Source organism: Panthera leo, chromosome B4 (genome assembly GCF_018350215.1).
Source record: "Panthera leo isolate Ple1 chromosome B4, P.leo_Ple1_pat1.1, whole genome shotgun sequence".
Taxonomy (NCBI): Eukaryota; Metazoa; Chordata; class Mammalia; order Carnivora; family Felidae; genus Panthera; species Panthera leo.
The window spans coordinates 83198821-83217783 of record NC_056685.1 but is presented as its reverse complement, the minus strand read 5'-3'; the positions used below and the strand labels follow the sequence as shown (position 1 = coordinate 83217783).

General features: G+C 48.6%; 2 protein-coding genes and 1 long non-coding RNA gene across 35 annotated transcripts in view; 2 read left to right on the top strand and 1 right to left on the bottom strand.

Annotated features, from left to right (window-relative positions):
* R3HDM2 (R3H domain containing 2) overlaps positions 1 to 12361 on the top strand; it is a 162208-nt gene extending 149847 nt beyond the window's left edge. For 12 of the 29 annotated variants that reach the window (XM_042946953.1, XM_042946952.1, XM_042946950.1 and 9 more), the window contains 7 exons: positions 153 to 253; positions 5440 to 5609; positions 6007 to 6154; positions 7586 to 7683; positions 8060 to 8144; positions 9213 to 9478; positions 11177 to 11677. In XM_042946953.1, the coding sequence (XP_042802887.1) occupies positions 153 to 253; positions 5440 to 5609; positions 6007 to 6154; positions 7586 to 7683; positions 8060 to 8144; positions 9213 to 9478; positions 11177 to 11323 (1015 nt within the window). In that variant the 3' untranslated portion in view covers positions 11324 to 11677. Of the gene's footprint in view, positions 1 to 152; positions 254 to 5439; positions 5610 to 6006; positions 6155 to 7585; positions 7684 to 8059; positions 8145 to 9212; positions 10660 to 11176; positions 11679 to 12211 lie in introns of those variants that run through there. The other 17 variants (XM_042946961.1, XM_042946965.1, XM_042946949.1 and 14 more) reach the window with 13 other exon arrangements.
* LOC122224733 overlaps positions 1 to 18963 on the bottom strand; it is a 67584-nt gene that overhangs the window by 48146 nt on the left and 475 nt on the right. For 3 of the 4 annotated variants that reach the window (XR_006204904.1, XR_006204903.1, XR_006204905.1), the window contains exons 2-4: positions 11080 to 11291; positions 8028 to 8125; positions 1339 to 1721 (exon numbers count right to left, since the gene is read on the bottom strand). This is a non-coding gene — a long non-coding RNA (uncharacterized LOC122224733). The remainder of the gene's footprint in view (positions 1 to 1338; positions 1722 to 8027; positions 8126 to 11079; positions 11292 to 18963) is intronic. The other variant, XR_006204906.1, reaches the window with a different exon arrangement.
* STAC3 (SH3 and cysteine rich domain 3) lies at positions 12329 to 18919 on the top strand. 2 transcript variants are annotated; one of them, XM_042946968.1, is made up of 12 exons: positions 12329 to 12413; positions 13168 to 13234; positions 13503 to 13770; positions 14010 to 14107; positions 14319 to 14391; positions 15289 to 15386; positions 16952 to 17018; positions 17388 to 17437; positions 17762 to 17847; positions 18053 to 18104; positions 18194 to 18331; positions 18508 to 18916. In XM_042946968.1, exons 2-12 carry the CDS (start codon positions 13169 to 13171, stop codon positions 18604 to 18606), a joined length of 1095 nt encoding a protein of 364 aa, XP_042802902.1. In that variant the 5' UTR covers positions 12329 to 12413; position 13168; the 3' UTR covers positions 18607 to 18916. The 2 variants fall into 2 exon arrangements, with proteins under 2 accessions (XP_042802902.1, XP_042802903.1); XM_042946969.1 differs by lacking the exons at positions 12329 to 12413; positions 13168 to 13234; positions 13503 to 13770; positions 14010 to 14107; positions 14319 to 14391 and adding an exon at positions 14836 to 15058 and having other exon boundaries at positions 18508 to 18919.

Genomic DNA, 18963 nt, shown 5'->3' with positions numbered 1-18963 from the left:
TGAGTGATTTTAGAAATTGCATGGCAAATTGGTCTGGGAATGGCTGGAAGCTGCCTCTGCTTCCCACAGGGGAGGCCTGGGAAGCAGCAGCTGGTTGCCAGGAGCTGTGTTCCTCCCTCCGCCACTTTAACCCTACTCTCTTCATCCCCCAGCCCTTCTGTAGGGTTTCTGCAGCCTCCCGGCTCTGAGCAGTACCAGATGCCTCAGTCTCCCTCTCCCTGCAGTCCACCACAGATGCCACAGCAGTACTCAGGTAAGAGAATAAAGAATTAGAGGGTCTTGGGTACTGGCAAGAGCAAACGCTGCTGAAAGACTTGTGCTCTAGAGCTGGGAAGGGTGGGAGAGTTCCTGGATTGGCTCTGTCCCCAGCTGTAACACCATCACAAGAAAAGACCAGAGTCCTGACTGGTGTTTTTCCAGGAGTGCTAAAGTTGACCTCGTGAGAGATGAGGTTGTTTGCCCCATCCTATCCCTGGGAAGCCACATACTTTATTGGGTTCCTTGTGGGGTTTTTTTTTTCTTTCTTTTTTTCCTTCCCTCCGAAACCAACATTACACTCACCACTCACGTGCCTTTGAGACACAAAGTGCTTACCTCTGTCTCCTGCACTCACTCTTCCTATAGACAGCTTTACTTTTTGGTTGTGAGTGTGAGGAAGCTGATAAAATGCTTTTTAAGTCCTATCTTAGATTTGTTTAGCTGCTTTTCATTTGTGCTCACATACATTGTGTCATTTTAATTCTCACCAGAACCTTGTGAAGAGGAAATTTAAGACTCAAAGAGGATAAATGACTTGCCTGAGGTCACAATCGTAGACCTTGAACTAGGGTCTTTTGCCTTTTCGTAACCCATGCTGCATCCTCAATATCACACTTTCAACAGGTCTCTGTACTCTATTCCTTTCCCTCCAGTGGGAAATAAATGAATATCGTGTTAAACAGCTAAAGGCCTTCTTTGAAGGGACAGCTATCAGGTGAATAGGCTTATGCCATGCAGCCTGTCTCTTTCTGCCTCTGCCAAGAACTCTCCCAGCAGACCAAGTACAGCTACCCTTGTTTGTTTCCCTTTTACCTGACCCTGACACCGCATTACCCTGCAGTTAAAGCAGCTTCAGGGGTTCTAGTGGGGAGGAGATCTTAATGTAGCCTCCAACCATCCCCATTCTGCTCTGTTGTGGGATATCAGAGTGCCCTCTTCTGGTGAGAGGGAAGCATTTTGACAGTTTTTCCCATTTTAGAAATAAGATTTTCACATAAGAGTTTTCGCACTCTTAGTTAGATGCTGTGGAGTGAATTCCAGAATTAATCTTGCTCATAAGACAGGATCAATTCTTCTTACCTTCAAGGAGCAGTGACTTCTGCCTTCATCCAGACCAAACGTGGCTTTCTCACAGGCTGAGAGGTTTTAAATTCAACAGCCTTTACCCTTTATTACATTCCTGGTCTGTAGCTGTTTCTCCTAAGTGTCCACCGGGGGCACTTGACCTTGAAATTCCCAGCAGGATATGGAAATTGTAGAAATCAGCTCCAAGAACCGCTGTAGCCTCTGGTGGTGCTTACTACTGCAGGGCATTTTCTCTTGTTTGTTAAAACAAGTGTGTGTATGTGCAAATAGTTATACTTGTATGTGCATTTTTATGTGAATCCTTCGTGGTATATCAGTATATGTATTGGGTCTCTGTGGGTGTGTCTCTTCACCTTCAGATGAATCTGTCTTGGAATCTGAAACAAACCAAGTGAGAAGAGTTTTTCACTACCTGCTCTGGACTTAGTGCTAGGTTAAGCAAACCGGAACAGCTGTTGTTCTGAAAATTGGCAGCACCAGAGGTCTGGGCTGGGATTGGAAGGAGATCATCTGGACTCTTCCCAAATCAATAGAAATGGAGGAAGCCCTCTTCATCATCTAGTTTCCTTACTTTGGAAGTTCCTGTTATATGTCCTTTCTTCCAAACTATCCTGATTAATTGATTCGAGGCTTCTCTGATCCTTTGTACTCTTCCTAGATGATGGGACCGCCCCCCTCCTGTTCCATCCATGTCACGTAAGAAACCCATAGGCACCACATCATCGATTTTAAAAGTCTTCAGTCTCTACTCACGGAAATATAAGAGGAGGTGGAAGAAAAGAAACAAGTGCTGCTTCTTCCTTCCTTTCCAGTTTACCTCTTACTAGGAAGATAGAAGGCCAGCATAGCCCACAAGGGCTGCTATGTCACCTTCAAAGGACAGTCACCCGCCTTTCTCCCATGTAGCAACATGGTCACTTTTCCAAAAATAAAGGCAGGGATTAAGATTGGCTGTTCTTGGAACAACTGTTCTGGTTTATTAATACATTTTTGTGGTTGCCCAGTTTACCCCCAGGCCTGGACCTTAATTCTTCCACTATGATATTGGATAGCATTATAACCCCAGGAAACACTTTTCTTCCTACTAAAATGATGGTCCGCAGGTCCCTTGAGGTTTCTACAGAGGTGCTTGTCTGCAGAAGATGCACACAGACATGAAATGGCAATGATGTACACACACAGACTCCCAACTCACAGTGACACAGCACCATGGCCAGAGTGAGGTATATACAGAAATAGCCTCTCACATACTTACTGGCTCATTTTGTAGCTGAGGGGTTTCCAAAGCTGGGACTAACTCCTTTCTCTCCCACTCCCTGAAGATATTCCTCCCCTTCACCAAAAGAGGGGGAAAAAACCAAGATATTGTTGGATTCTATCCTGTAATATGGGAAAGATGCCTGTGGATATTATTTCTCTGGCCATTCCTTTCCATAGATTTGATTCTTGGTGGCAAAAGGAAGAAGTCTTATGAGTCTTCTACCTCAGTGACTAAAAAAAAAACCAAAACAACTAAACAAAAACCAATTCTGCCAGACATAAATGTCATCTGTTTGTATTTATGCGGTTTGCTCTGCCCAATCGACCTTTCTGCCCAGGTTTAATGATGCCACTTAAAAAGCCATTCACACGTCCCCTCTCCTTTCAGAGCTTTCAGGCTGAAATTGATTTCCTTATTCAACCCCCTTCTCCCCCTTCCCACTTCAGCCCTCCCCTGATTATCTGGAAGTGTTGTCACTGGGCAATAGGGTGGTTTTCTCTCTTTTTTTCTTTCTTCCTTTCTTTTTCATTCTCTTTTTTTATTGTCACATCCATTTAAAAAGTAGCGACAGTTCAGCTGTAACGGATGCTACCTGCTTTTGGCTTGAGGAAGAGAAGCATAAAAATCAGCTCATCAGCGCAGTGCTCTGCGTCCCGGCTGAGTGAAGGAACAATGCTTCAGGCCAGCGGGGGAGGACTCAGTGTGGGGAGGACCAAGGCTGCCACCAACCGAGAACCCTGCCTTTGTTTTTGTTGGGATCAGAGAAAATATATGAGGGCTTTGTTCTCTTTCCCCCTCCCCTTGAGCCCTCTAATAGCTCCTTATGGCTACATGTTGGTATTAGAAAGATCTTCCGCCTTGCTTATGCCCACACCCTGCACACTCACATGTCCCCCACCCTTTCCTGGCCTGAGGCACTAGGCTCAGATTATGAGCTGCCTTCTAGAAAGCTGCAAATGTGATTATTTTTGTGTTGGCCCCCTCAGGTAGCAATGAGGTGTTTGAATAAGGTCAATTGCAATTTTGTTGGTAGAGGATGTTGGAGCAGGTGGGGCTCTTAGGATGGGGAAAAAAATGCCCAGAGCAACTACAGTACGGGGGGAGTTGTTAAATGCATGACACTCCACAGCTATTCGATTTTCTGGTGGCCCTCCTACAAGCCACGCTGATGAATACCCTGTCCCCTGTGGCAGAGGATGGGGAGAGGCGAGCCTGTCGCTCTGAGTATTTGTGCTCTCTGATTAGATGAACCCCAGAGGGTGGGGGGCCACAAATTGACTGGAGAATAGGGTTCAACAGATGCTGCGTCTCCTGAGCTGCTCTCAGGCCTCCCGCCGCTTCTTTTCCTTCCCTTTGACCGATGCTACCCGAGAAAAGCAATTGTGCTCAGTTCCCAGCATGACTGGTGCCCAGGGCAGAGGCTGCAACATTTCCCGTCACAGGAAGCAACGTGACAGCGGCAGCAGTGGCAGCCTAAGAGCACCGAGGCATGAAAACGGCAGCACTGCAGCAGGTTTTCAAGCTGGCAGCCTCCAGTCCCATTTCTCTACCACCGCACACACATGAACTCAACCTGTCCCGCAACACACATAGAGCCTGAGAGGTCAAGAGCAAACTCTCAGGCTGCACAATCCCCTGTGGGGAAGCAGAACTCCTGCCCATCCCTCCCAGCAGGGACTGTCATTCAAACTGCTTCTCCCTGATCCCTTACCTTGCTTTTCACCATGAGCAAGATTCAGGACTTAATGTTCTTCCACACTGAGCTCTTTGCTTCTCCAGCAGAGGGTAAGGCTACCCCTGGTTGTCTGTGCTAAAACTTCAGGATCACATCCGGTCAGTCACCTGAACCTGTCAGCAAAAGCTTCGGAGGGTCTGACCCTCCCACTCTTCCTTGCAGCCACTGGTCTAATTCAGGACCTCCTCGCTATTTTTTAGTAGCTTTCTAAGTCTTCATCCTGCTGCTGGCCCCTCCCTCCCTTAAGCCACTGTACAGCCAGCCACTTGAGTTAGCTCTCTGAAGTTCTGTTCCTAACACCTACATGATAAAGACCCTTACTAGAACGTGCTTCAAACTTGGACGCCAGCTGTTTGCTTACTATCTGACTCCCTGCTAGACTGTCCATTCCATTAAGGGCAAGGACCACTTTTGTTTGTTGTACACCCAGTGCCCAGCATAGGACCTGGCACACAGTAAATATTCAATAAATGTTGAGTGAATGCATAAACAATCTCATCTCCCGCTTCTCCTGCATAACCGCTGTGCCTCCGCACCTTGAATTGTTCGTCATTTACCGAATATGACCTACAGCTCCATGCCATTCCTAATTCACTCACCCTTGCCCAAGAAGTGCTTCCTGGCCTGACTTAGTGAAGCTGTGTGCACTCATCTTCTCCAGAGCAACCAGAGATCACCGACCTATCTTCAGCCATTACCAGAAAACCTGCACGTGCCTGCAGCCCTGGCCCAGGCCCCAGACTGGGACCTGTACCCTGCCCAGACATTTGAGCAATCTGACCTGGACATTTGGTAATACCCAACTTTGACAGAATGGAGTAGTTTTCTGCCAAGCATACCAAAGTACCCCTCACCGGGTGAAGGCCAGGAGAGCATTGGCATCTGGGACTCAGGTCTCTTCTACTAAGACTTCACTGGTTCAGGGAGAAGGGAGTCAGAAACTAAATTAGCAACTATCTCAGATTCCTGGCAAGACACATTTTAAGTGACCCTGAGGCAAAGTGGGTAGATTTGTTTACTGGCTTTCACACTCAGGGTTACTTGGAAGGTCAGAATATAGTTTGAATTCACAACTAGCCCCTTTCTTCCTGCCACTCAGGAGTGTCACCTTCTGGACCAGGCGTGGTGGTCATGCAGCTGAACGTCCCTAATGGACCCCAGCCCCCCCAGAACCCATCCATGGTCCAGTGGAGTCACTGTAAATATTACAGCATGGACCAGCGTGGGCAGAAGCCTGGAGACCTGTACAATCCTGACAGTAGCCCCCAGGTGAGTCCTACAAACCAATGTTGTCTTGGCAAGGAGGTGACCACATTCTTCTCCGGGAATAATCTTTGCCATTGACTGAGCAGCCTCTTGTACATGTCTGTCCCTGGGTGCTCTTCTGGGAGAGTCATAAGAAAGAGAGGAGAGCCTCTTCTTTCAAGGAGCCTAAGAGCTAAGGGACACATACTTGAAAATGCTAAGACAGTACTTAAAACACTGTGTCAAAGGTGGATATTAAAATAATAGGTATTAATTAGGGACGAAGGGGGCTGTTGAAAGGAGCAGCCGGGCTTTGGCAGAGTTCTGCAAGGGACGCTTTCTGAGTGAGGTGAATTTTAAGCCATAGGTATATCCAGAGGATGTTTGGTGTGTATATAATGTGTGCTCCTCTCTCCTACAGGCCAACACACAAATGAGCAGCAGCCCTGTCACATCTCCTACCCAGTCTCCAGCACCCTCTCCTGTCACCAGCCTCAGCAATGTCTGCACAGGACTCAGTCCCCTTCCTGTCCTCACACAGTTCCCCCGGCCTGGGGGTCCAGCACAGGGTAAGGGGTTAGACTAGAGCTGGCTGCTGCCAAATTCACCCTTCACAGCCCATTCCCAAGTGAGGACATCCAGATGGTAGCAACAGGCAGGAAAACAGTGCACCTGGTCATCCAACTCTGGGAGCCAACTCTTCCTTTAACATCCCTGTTTAGACCCTGCCCCTCTTTAGTGCTGCCCATAGTCAGCTTACTGCAGACCTCCTTTACATATTTAGTATTTACTACCAAGTAAGGTAGGTGGGTGACTATGAGCTGGGAAAAGAAACTCACAGAACTTTCTAATGAACCAAAGACTTTAAAACATTGGTACTGAGCCTAAGGACTAGGACTGTGGGGCTGTGTCAGAAAAGTATGGTTTTAGAAGAGAGAACACTGGAGTTGGGTTAAAAAGACTTGGGTTTGAGTTCTAGTTCTATTACTAACTAGGTTTGTGATGTTGAGCGTGTTACTTAAACTTGGAACCAGACCTCAGTTTCCTAATCTATAAAATGGGGTTAATCACACATAGAATGGAAATAATCTTATCCGTTTCTGCCTTGGCTGTCACAAGCAGTATAAAAATCAGATGGGAGTATGATTTAAAAATTTTAAAGTGCTCTGAAATCTAACATTTATCAACACAAATAGGTAACACTATGGTACTTGATATATATGAAGCATTATTGGAAGTGCTTTGTGTGTCCTATATTCATTTAGCCTACTCAGCAACACTAATGAGATGAAAACATACCCAACCTATCATTTCCAGTAACAGAGCCAGGATTTGAACCTAGACAGTTGGACACCAAGCCTGTGTTCTTATCCACTACACTATATTGCCATGCAGCGCGAATCCAAAACTTGAGCCCTAGGTTTGGGTAGGATAATCTATATAAGAAATTAGGGGCACCTGGCTGGCTGAGACGGTAGAGCGTGCGACTCTTGATCTCAAGGTCGTGAGTTCAAGCCCTATTTGCGGCATAGAAATTACCTAAGAGAAAGAAAGAGAGAGAGAAAGAAAGAAAAGAAAGAAAGGGAGGGAGAAAGAAAGGGAGGGAGGGAGGCAGGGAGGGAGAAAGAAAGGGAGGGAGGGAGGGAGGGAGGAAGGAAGGAAGGAAGGAAGGAAGGAAGGAAGGAAGGAAGGAAGGAAATGAAAGAAACATATTCATAAGGGTCTATAGATTTTCTCCTGGGCCTTTTGTCTGCAGTGGACAGAGCCCTTCTTTAATAATAAAGGAACCTAAAAGCCCCATTTGCGTGAGATACACAGCTGAGGGCCAAGCGGTTTAGGAAGAGAGACAACTCTTCAGTCAGTCACATGGGCACTCTTATCATAGAAGAAGTAAGAATAGCATGCATTGTTGCCATCTATCTCCAAAGCCCTCTAAAGTTTCCTAAAAGTCATACCATGAAGTTCTAACTCCCAGAAAACCATCTGCTCTTCCTCCCTAGGTGATGGGCGCTACTCCCTCTTGGGCCAGCCATTACAGTACAATCTGTCCATCTGCCCTCCCTTGCTCCATGGCCAGTCGACGTACACGGTACATCAGGTGAGGGTGTCCACCGTCAGCCTGAGGACCGTCAGAGTCCTCCCCACCCCACCCCATCCAGGAGGATCCATCCAGGATGGCCCCATCTCTATGCCATCCACCTCAACCAACGGGGTGGACAGGGGACATAGCACAGTGAGAATGGATAAAGTGGGGATGCCTTGCCCCTCTCTTTCCACACTCAGTCTTTCCACCCATCCCCAATGCTAAGGAGGAGGGACTCTTTGTTTCTCAGTGGCCACTCTGGCCAGTCGCCTGCCTGGTGGGGCGAGTTCTCAGGGTTGGGTACTGCTCCTTAATCTCTCAGACAGACATTAGAATGCAAGGCAGTCAGTATTGTTTACCTGGGATGAGAGTTATCTTTTGAATGTTGAAGGGACAGAGTGGATTGAAGCATGGAAACCGGAGCAAGAGACAAGCACTCAAATCTGCCTCCACTGACCTGGGGACAACAGATGTTGGTGAGTGACAAGACGCTGAATCCCCAAGAGAAGGTGCTCACCCCTTCAGCCTGCATCACCAGCCCAGGACCAGTGGGAAAAACCAGCTTAGGGTAGGGAGTAGAAATAGGGCTCTTTGGTACTCAAGAGCAGGGAGAAACTGGGGAATTGAAGTATCTCCCTCAGTCTTCCTTACCAAGCCATTTCAGGTGCTTGGAAAGGTGATGGTAAAAATTGAGAATAACAACAATGGTCAACGGTGCTGAGCCTATTAACAGAGAGTTTTGTGGGAGTGGTCCTGACCCTAATCTAGGATATCTACCTTGTAGTCCTAGGCCTTTTTAAGGAGAAGTTTGAAAAGAGAATGGGGGAGTAGCCCCCTTGCAGGCCTTCCACACTAGGCATACAAGGTCTCTCAGATTACCCCTATTTTTTTTTTAACGTTTATTTATTTATTTTGAGAGAGCATACACGTGTGTGCACTCGAGCTGGGGAGGGTCAGAGAGAGAGGAAGAGAGAAAATCCCAAGCAGGCTCCATGCTGTCATTGCAGAGTCTGATACAGGGCTTGATCTCACGAACTGTGAGATCATGACCTGAGCCTAAATCAAGAGTCGGGTGCTTAACTGACTGAGCCACCCAGGCGCCCACCCGATTATCCCTGTTCAGAGTGGTTTGCTTTTTTAGGAAAGGAAGGGAAATGGACTTCCCTAGATGATAAGAAAGAGGGATCTCTTTGGGCCAGCCTCTGTGAGGGGGACTATGCGATATATTTCAGCTTGGGTTACTGACTTTGTGGAAGAACTGAAGTGTAGGTCTCCAGATCTGAAGTCTAGGATTCTGATCCCCAGTTTCTTCTTGCCTACATCTCTGGTCCAAGAGAAGAAAAAGGTTTCTTTGTTTCTCCTAGTTGCCTAGATGGTGGGGTGTTGGCTTGATTTGGGGAAGGAGGAATGGGTTAAGTGGGCAAAGCCAGGCTTTGAGGATGTCATCTATAGACTTGGATCAGCTGCCTGCGTCTCTGCTGGCCGCTCTCCAGTCCTCTGTACTGTCACCTCTCACAACCATGTCCTCTCTCCTCCCCTTCCAGTCCTGGGCCGGGTGCTGGAGGTAACAGATCTCCCTGAGGGCATCACTCGGACTGAGGCGGACAAACTCTTCACTCAGCTTGCCATGTCTGGCGCCAAGATCCAGTGGCTCAAGGATGCTCAGGGGCTGCCTGGCGGGGGCGGGGGGGACAACGGTGGGACTGCTGAGAATGGCCGCCACGCGGACCTCGCTGCCTTGTACACCATCGTGGCTGTGTTTCCCAGCCCCCTGGCTGCCCAGAATGCCTCCCTTCGCCTCAACAACTCCGTGAGTCGCTTCAAACTTCGAGTGGCCAAAAAGAACTATGACCTGAGGATCCTGGAGCGAGCCAGCTCCCAATAAACGGAGGAGGGGAAGGGACCGGCACAGTAGGGGTGGGGGCAGGGCGGAGGGGGTCGAGGGATCCTGACAGACTACGGACAGAGGCAGAAAGAAAGGTGACAGACACTGAACTGGAGCCTAAGACAGTGGGGATGAAGATGGAAACAGACACTCACACTGGCACTGGACTCCTCGCTCCCCTGCCATGGGTCCCTTCTTTTTCCCTGGTTGCCCCCCTTGCTGCCCTCTCCTTCCCATCCTCTTCTGTCATTTTTTATCTCTTCTCCCACCATGAAATTAATTTTTTTCATATTTTTTGGTCAGGTAGAATTGGGAGGGTCCCATGCTCCCCTATTCGATCTCTACCATCCCAAGTTCCCTTTTCATTTCTGGTCTTTATGAATATATTTATATGGACAGAATTAAGAAAAGCAAAATTGATTTCCCCTTTCTCTCACTTCTCCCATCTTGTCTCCCCAAACCCCAAAGAGTTAAAACTTGGGCCTCCCCCACCTCCCAGAACACTTGTATATTGTTTGTTTGAGGTTCGTGCCGCAGTAACAGACAGTATTTAATTGCACATACAGATGTTTGCTGGGTATATTCACTGTAAATTTTATTTAATCTGATTTTTTGTTTGTTTGGGGGGTTATTTGGGGGGAGGTTGATTTTGTTTTTAAATATAAAAAAAAAAAAAATCTGTCACTGGACGTCAGTCCCTGTTTCTCTGTTGCTGACCCGGTGTGGGTGGGGGTTGGAGGTCCTAGGTAGGTACAGCCCCACAGCTTGTCGGAGAAATTTCATGTTTTCTTTAACATATGCACACATACCTTCCTAACACTATTCCCTGCATCCCATCCTCCTCCTTGTACATGGTGATTCTGATAGATGGCTGGATCTCTAATGGGACCTTTGTTCTGGGCTCTCCCAACTCTGCCACTAAGTGTGGTTTCATCAAGCACATCCATTTGCAACTGCTGACCTCTGTCTGACTCTTTATTAGTAAAATAGGAGACTTGAACTAACTTGCTTATCTCTGAGGTTCCTTCCACTATGTTAATTCTGTGATACTCATTTCGGGCCCTCCTGGCTGAGCTGTGGAGGGTGAGTGAGATCCAGAACCAGGTTGAGATGGTGGCCTCAACAATCTGGATATGTATCTAGCATCCGATCTTCTGAAAACTCTTCAGGGATGGAGGACTTGGGCCTTTTATAATATGAAAGCTAGAGGGTTGGGTTCTATGACAAACAGAAACAGATGTTCTTATATAAAAGCTACATCAGTTGAACTTGAAGGGTCAAGATACTGTGTTACCCAGGCATGCTCAGCAGTCCCTGTCCTATGCAACCGAAGAAAGGTGAAAAACACGTTATCCACCTGCATGGATGGAGCTTCTCCTCTCTCTGAGGCTTCTCAAAGCTAGCCCTGTTGTCGTGCAGCCTGTCAGACCAGGGCCATTAAGAGCCATCCAGCAGCCCCTTTTCCATCTCACCCACCCCTTAACAAAATAAAAAAGAGCAGTGACAGAAATGACAAAGTACATTACCCTGGAAATCGCTTGGGTCTGGGTAGCAGTATCTCTAGCCAGGCTCCTCTGAGGCTTGTCTGACCCAACCTCCGACGTAATCCTTTATTTCTTATAGATACAAGGGATAAAGCAGCACTACATGACCACCTCCAAATGGCCCTCCTTTGAGATCCGAGGAGTAACTCCTCTTTCAGCCATGTCACAACCCAGAGTAGGAGAAGGCCACAGCCCTGTGAGACAAGAATGTCAGATATCTCATTGACCCATAAGCTCCTATACCGGGGCATCAGATGAGGGAAGTGGAATCAGGGAATCAAAATGATTTAGGAAGTGTGGGGCTTGGCTGTCCTACCTCCAAAAGTTTACAGTCCTCATGGAGAAGCAGAAGCAGACGTTGCTTACGGAGGAGGAAAAAACCCTGTGTGGTAGCTTTGGCCTTCTGTCCAGTGTTAACGAGACCATCTCTACCTGACCATTAGACCCTTACTCTCCCACAGCCCCTCAGGTGGAAGTCCCATCCTGGCTTTTTTCAGTAGCTCAGAGAAGTCCCTTCACTTCACCCAGGGGATAAGGTTTTAGAATGGGGGAAGGATGTCTCAGGGGGCACTGGAGAGAATAAAGCAGTACTATGCATGGTCTACACTCCCTTTCAGGATGGCAGCAAGGTACCCCTCCAACCACCGATGGATAAAGAATGCAATCTAGTCTGGCTGACAGGTGACCTCTGAGAATTCAAAGTCTCCTTTCTCACCAGTTTCCAGCCTTTGCTTCCTAAAGGTTTGAGGCTAGATCAATGCTTGAGGGTGTAAAAACATGACCACAGGAAGACAGTGGCTGAAAAAAATCAAAAGCTAGTTCCTCAAGTAGGTCTGGGGCAGGTAGACTCAGAGAGGTGTTTGGACCTCGGGGAAGGCTGTTTATAATTTCATCTTTACGTTCAGTCATCCAAAGTCACCTAAGTGAGTATGCAGCCTGAACAGACACTGCCCTTCCTTGAATTTAGCCAGAACTGACCTGTACACGGTAGATGAAAAACCAGGACACAGTGGCTTTGGGGGATGGGAGGAGTCAGGGTCCAGCCCAGCCCAGACCTCCCCGTGTCCAATTTCTCTGTGTCAGCTGTGGCGCTCAGCTGTCCACTTTCCTCCAGCCCTGTCATTTCAGCTCTGACACCAAGGCGAGAGACTAGGAGGTCTACAAATAACGTCTGGGTAGCCGCTGTGAGTACAGAGGGTACTGGGGGGGCTTAGCCCCCAAGGAAGAGGACCAGTCGTCCCCCAGCACCACCATCAAGACCCCAGGGGCTCCCTCTTTCCTCCACAGACTGTGGACTGACTTAGGGAATCCCAAACGTAAGTTGCCTCTTCATCCCCCGTCCATTTCCAGCACTGCTCCCCGCAGCTTCCCCAATCTGTAGTCTATTCAACGTCTTCGTTTCTCTCTTGCCTGTGAGTAGTTAGGGTTTTAGGAGTGAAATTATTACTCTACTCCAGGACAAGAGCTAGGATTGGAGGGTGGGGTGGGGGTGGGGTCAAGGGAATGGAGTAGTAAGGGAAGGAAAGGCTCATATTACTCTGAAAACTTAAAATAGCTGAGGACTGAGGCAGGCTGGGAACTAGGCCCTGGGCCCCAGGGACTCAAGAAAGGGGTAGGGGAAAGCAAATGTCCCCAGCCCATCCCTCCAGGCATGCTTCTGGACCCACCCATTAAGCCTCTTGAAGAAAGGGGGTTCTGGGAAGGTGTGTGTCATATCTCGGTTGCCCACAGATTCCCAGGAGAAACAAACTATAGGAAAATCCCTGAACCATGCAGCTTTGAGCACCGTGTTGGGGCTATAAATTCGGGTTGCGCCTCCGGGTGGAAAGGATGGGTATCTAGCTGTTTGAGGAACTGGCGGGGAAACTCTTTTGTCTGTTGCACTTTTCTCTGGACCTCCATGGAATCTTTCTGTTCATAAGTCTGTCAAAGGATTTCTGTTTAACCAAAGTCCTCCCAAAGTCTCCCTTTCAAGGACCGCCCCCCCCCCCCCACAGTGAGGGACAGGAATTAGGAAAGGAAGAATGGCAGTCAGGGATCAGATTCCATAGTGGGTCCAACCTCTTGCAGGATGACAGAAAAGGAGGTGCTGGAGTCCCCCAAGCCCTCCTCCCCAGCAGAGACTCGGCAAAGTGGGGTGAGTCTGGGCCTCCGACCACCGGGTGCGGGAAGCTGGGAACCCGCTGCAGCCCTTGAAGAATGCTTGAATTGATCTCACTTGTTCATGACTCCTTTATTGGCAGAACGCCAGCCAGCACCTACAGCCCCCAGTACTCCTAGTCCTGGGGTGTGCCCCCTTGCCCAGGCTAGAAAAATGCTTAGCTTCAGCCTTACCTGCTCTAGAGAGCATGACAGTTCTTTTAACTTTGGGTTTCCTCCCCTCCCCACTCCCCTGCCTCCCTCAGCTACAGCGGCTGAAGCAGTTATTCAGGAAGGAGTCTCCTGGGACGAAGGAGATGGAGCTTCCCCCAGAGCCCCAGGCCAATGGGGAGGCAGTGGGAGCTGGGGGTGGGCCCATCTACTACATCTATGAGGAAGAGGAAGAAGAAGAGGAGGAGGAGGAGGAACCACCCCCAGAACCTCCTAAGCTTGTCAATGATAAGCCTCACAAATTCAAAGATCACTTCTTCAAGAAGCCCAAGTTCTGTGATGTCTGTGCCCGGATGATTGTGCGTGAGTCACGAAGGGAAGCGGAGAGAGCGTGATGTGGAAGGCAGGAGGCGGGGGAAAGGGCTCAGGAGAGGAGTGTGTAGCTGACAGGCTATGGCAAGAGGTGGCTTGAGGAAAACACATTAGAGACTGAGAGTGTCGGGTCCTAGACAGAAAAGGGACCTGAGAGCTAGAGTAGCAGCGCTGGTACAAAGGGAAGGGGAGATCAGGAACCTCACCCACATGTTCTTCCCTCTCCCAAGTCAACAACAAATTTGGGCTTCGCTGTAAGAACTGCAAAACTAACATCCACGAACACTGTCAGTCCTATGTGGAGATGCAAAGATGCTTCGGCAAGATCGTGAGTAGGCTCTGGGGAGCGAGGAAGCGGAAGGGAGGGGACATGTTGCCAGCTGCCCCCGTCTAGTCCCTCCCAAGTCGTCATATCCATTTCCCTGCTTTTTCTTTCTCAGCCCATCTCTTATTCTAAGAAGAAGTTACACTCATGGGAGAGATGGGGTTCTGGGCCCTACTTTGCTGTCTCTAATGCTTTCTCCCATCCCATCCTACAGCCCCCTGGTTTTCATCGGGCCTATAGCTCCCCACTCTACAGCAACCAGCAGTACGCTTGTGTCAAAGATCTCTGTAAGTGCTTCAGGGGGACCCAAGGGAAAGGGGAAGCCTAGAGGTGGTCCCAGCACCACCTCTAGATTTGGAAGCCAAATTCTGAAACAGAAAGAGTCTACTTCCCATGGTTCTTTCTCAACCTAATATTTTAGCCATCTTGAATACAGAGTCCATACTCCTGTGCTAGAGCCAAGAGAGAGGAGATTAAGCTAGGGCTCCACACAGCTAGCAGGAGACAAAGCCAAGACTGAAACCTTCATCTGCCTAGCTGCAAAATCGGTACTCTTCATATGTAAAGCCATTTCTAAGCAAGAACAAGGATTCTGGACCATCCTCATCCTTGTTACAGAATAATACCAGTCTCAGGGCTAGACCAAGAGCTGTGGGCATCCTGGGCAGATTCATAACTTGGCAACTCTTACAAACATATTCGTTGACAATTTGCTCAACATTTATTTGGAGGAGAGGCTGAACTGTGTGAGGAGCATGGGTGGAAAAAAGAAGAACCCACTGGTGGCACCACCCCAGCTTGCACATGCCACTCAGCGGAACAAAAGCCAGCAGTTAAAGGACCACTCTCCTTAGAAGGAGAATAGTAATTGTGAGCATTCCCCAGCTCCCAAGCAACTTGTTAGCAAAGTTGTCTTTCCATCATCATAGAATGCTCTGCCCGGAAGGAGTGCTGGTAAGTATTTTTCTCCATCACATTACATTTCCAGTGATGTTTTTAGAGCGCTTTATAGATTGATGACCTAGGTATGCCCAGCTGGCTCTTCCCTAATCCTACATGCACGCACACATGCACACATGTATCTATATGCTCCATCCCGCCTCTCCCTTACCTAGGAGGTCTCTCTTTCCTCCAAGCCTTTCTCTGCTTCCCCAGTAATGGCTTCATTCTTCCCTTCCTACTAGCTGCTGCCAATCACAATGATCCTGTGTTTGAAACCCTGCGCACTGGGGTGATCATGGCAAACAAGGAACGGAAGAAGGGACAGGCAGATAAGAAAAATGTGAGCACCATATCTTCCTCCTGAGGTCCCCTCAAGAGATTCCATGGAACAGGTCCTGTCTCCTCTCTGGAAAGCCAACAGAAGCTAGGGATTCTTTTCCCCTAAAATTGCAACAGACAAATTTTTTGCATGCAATCTTAGAGGGCCTCTGGTTGAGAACTACCATAGTGTATATGTTCTTCAGAAACTCCCTTCTGAAACTGTCAGATTAAGCACCAGAACCAACTGAAGGCTAGGCCCCAGGCTCCTAGCATTGCTGGACAACAGAGGCAAGAGCTACGCTTTTTGGATTTGGGGAAGAAAACTTATCATGCCAAGTAATCAGAATTCTAGAGCCGTGAAAGGTCCATGAAAATCCACGAAGAGTCCACGAACATCCTCTTGCCTGACTCATTTATCTTATAGTTGAGGAAACTGATGCTCAAGACCAGTGGCCAAAAGCAACTTCATTTCCTTCTGTAATAGGATTACTAGACTGGTAATGCCGTAGACTTGCCTTGAGTTTGCCAAAGAATTTGTTAGCATATCCTTGTATCTTTCTGGACAACCAGGATGGACTGATGTGGATAGCAGTTAGATGGGGTCCTAAAACTGGATGAATGATGATGCCCAAAGGATCTAGGTCCTTTAGGGAGTGTCTGGCTAGAGGGAGATTTCTGATACCTTAAAAGCATGATTTGGTCCTCAGTCCTCACCTGTGGCTATTTTTCTCACTGATGCAAATGGTATTATCCCTTAAGTTTGTGGGAAACCTAGGAGGGAAAACTTATATGCTGAACAGTATATTTAAAAATGTTACAGACTAGAAGAAAAGCCCAAAACCAATAATTTGAAATTTTGTCAGGAAAAATGCACATGTCTGTTGTTGGATCAAAAAAAATCAACTGCACAAAAACAGAACTAGGGATTAGCCTCAGAGTAGTTGATATGGAGGTTGGGTGTAAGAGATTTCTGTGGAATGAACTATGACTTACAAGGCACTAGCAATATGATTTGACTGCTTCCAGAAAGGCAAGCACACTCAGGTTCTCTTAAGGGAATTAGAAAAACTGTGCTGCCCATTTTTCTCTTACACACTGGAGTATTTTTAGGAGCGGACTTTATAGTAAAAAACCTGGAATCAGGATCATGGGGGAGGGGGTGATTTGAAGGAACTGATTAGAGAAGAAAATGCAGGAAGTACTTACCAGCTACCCTCAGACCTTTAAGGGGACTATGTTTGTTCCATATTGCTCCAGAGGCCAAATCAGTACCAATTTACTAAAAGTTACAGGGAGATTGACATAGCTTTAATTTAGGGAATTACCCTCAAATTGCATGAACTTACTTTGTAAGGTAGTGACTCCTTGTCATTAGCTACATTCAAGCACAAGGTGGATGGTCCACCTGCCAGAAAGTTTTCAGGAAGCCTGGGCATTAGGCTGGTGGTTGAACCAGGTATTTCCTTCCAAGGCTCCTTCCAACACTGAGATGCTGTTATTCTATAGTTCTCTGGCCCGGCTGGAGAGCCAGGGCAAGCATGGGTTCCCAAGAGAGCATCTTCCTAACTCTGGTACCCCCTCCAGCCTCTAGCAGCCATGATGGAAGAGGAGCCAGAGTCTGCCAGACCAGAGGGAGGCAAACCCCAGGATGGTGAGTGTCACCCACCTCCATCCATAGAGATGGAGTAGGGTCAGGGACTTGGCTGGGTAACAGGGGATGGAGGGCCAAAGGGCATGGCAGATTTGGAGATAAAAGAGGCTCTGCACGGGGCACCTGGATGGCTCAGTTGGCTAAGGGTCCAACTTTGGCTCAGGTCATGATCTCATGGTTCGTGGGTTTGACAGTGCAGAGCCTACTTGGGATTCTCTCTCTCTCTCTCTCTCTCTCTCTCTGCCCCCCCCCCACTCAATAAATAAACTTAATTTTAATTAAAAAAAAAAGAGGTTCTGCAACAGAAGGGTAAAAGAATGAGGGTTACCCTCCAGGAACTAGAGACAATTTTGGTGTTTCCCATCCCAGGAAACCCTGAAGGGGATAAGAAGGCTGAAAAGAAGACACCTGATGACAAAGTGAGAATCCTTTTTCCCTGCAGGAACCCCAGTCCTCTCCCCAACCCAGGTCTGACACCACTCATGGCCTCCACAGAAGTTCACACTTACTCCATGGGTTCCCATCACCCTTAACCTGCCTTCACCATGCACGCGCGTGCGCATGCATGCGCACACACACACACACACACACACACACACACACACACCCCAGAATCCTCTCAGTTCAAGGAGGTGGAAGAGAGTTGGAATGTAGTGTGTCTGCATAATGCCCCTGCCTTGGACTCCTGCCCCTCAGTGTGGGACAGAGGAGCCCAGAGACTCATCACCTCCTTTCACCCCCAGCACAAGCAGCCTGGCTTCCAGCAGTCTCATTACTTTGTGGCTCTCTATCGGTTCAAAGCCCTGGAGAAGGACGATCTGGATTTCCCGTGAGAGGCCTTAGACTGGGACGGGGGTGGGGGGGGGGTGGGGGGGGGATAGGGGTGGGAGTACTGAGAGTGGAGAGGGGAGAGTTCATCTCCTTATGGGAAAGGAAAGGGGGTATCAGGGGCTTAGAGCCTGTTGGGGCTGGACCGGAGCCAGATATATAAGTAAGCTCCCTAACTCTCAGAGGCCTCTCCCTTCCCCTTCCAGGCCTGGAGAGAAGATCACAGTCATTGATGACTCCAATGAGGAATGGTGGCGGGTAAGAGAAATGGCAGAGGCTAGAGTGGGACATGGGTTGAGTTTAGAATCTGAGATTGAGAGACTGATTCTCCCTCCCATCTCCTCCAGGGGAAAATAGGGGAAAAGGTTGGATTTTTCCCTCCAAACTTCATCATTCGGGTCCGGTCTGGAGAGCGTGTGCACCGCGTAACGAGATCCTTCGTGGGAAACCGCGAAATAGGGCAGATCACTCTCAAGAAGGACCAGGTAGCTCTGGTGCCCCATCCAACCTCAGGCCCCAAGATTTCTCGGCAAACCACAGTCCTTTCAGATCTTAACCCGTTAACGGGGCTAGGATAGGCCTTCATAAATCCGGGCTCCCCTGCTCTCCTCTTCTACCTTTTCCCTTGATTCCTCTCCTCTCTAAACCTTTAATACTTCAGATAGTGGTGCAGAAAGGAGATGAAGCCGGCGGCTACGTCAAGGTCTACACCGGCCGCAAGGTGGGGCTGTTCCCCACCGACTTCCTGGAGGAGATTTAGGCGTGCAGGCGCCTGCTGACCGAAGATACCCATGCCCCATTCTGGGCAGGCCCAGTGGAGGCTGGGGAGGAAAGGGGCGAAAGCAACTATGCTGGAAGGGGGGAGGGGTGGGAAGGCCCGCCAGAGCATGACGGGCCTTCTGGGAAGGGACTGGTTCCCTCCCCCCCTCTCCCCCGGCCTAGGGCCTTGGATACCTGGTACCCAGAACGGCCTCACCTGCAACTCCTCAGGCCCAGCCGTTGAGAGCTGGAAAAAGAACGCGTCTCCACTAGGAGGCGCCCTGGGGGTGTGGGAGGCGAACTGTCGAATGTTGCGAATGTATTAAAGTTTTGAAAAAAGTTAGAAAAGTTTGTTCTT

Coding starts and splice junctions, on each gene's coding strand:
- STAC3 (XM_042946968.1), top strand. CDS start 13,169: ATGACAGAAAAGGAGGTGCTGGAGTCCCCCAAGCCCTCCTCCCCAGCA. Junction 15,387..16,951: donor GACAGGCAGATAAGAAAAAT/GTGAGCACCATA, acceptor TACCCCCTCCAG/CCTCTAGCAGCCATGATGGA. Junction 18,105..18,193: donor CCAATGAGGAATGGTGGCGG/GTAAGAGAAATG, acceptor CATCTCCTCCAG/GGGAAAATAGGGGAAAAGGT.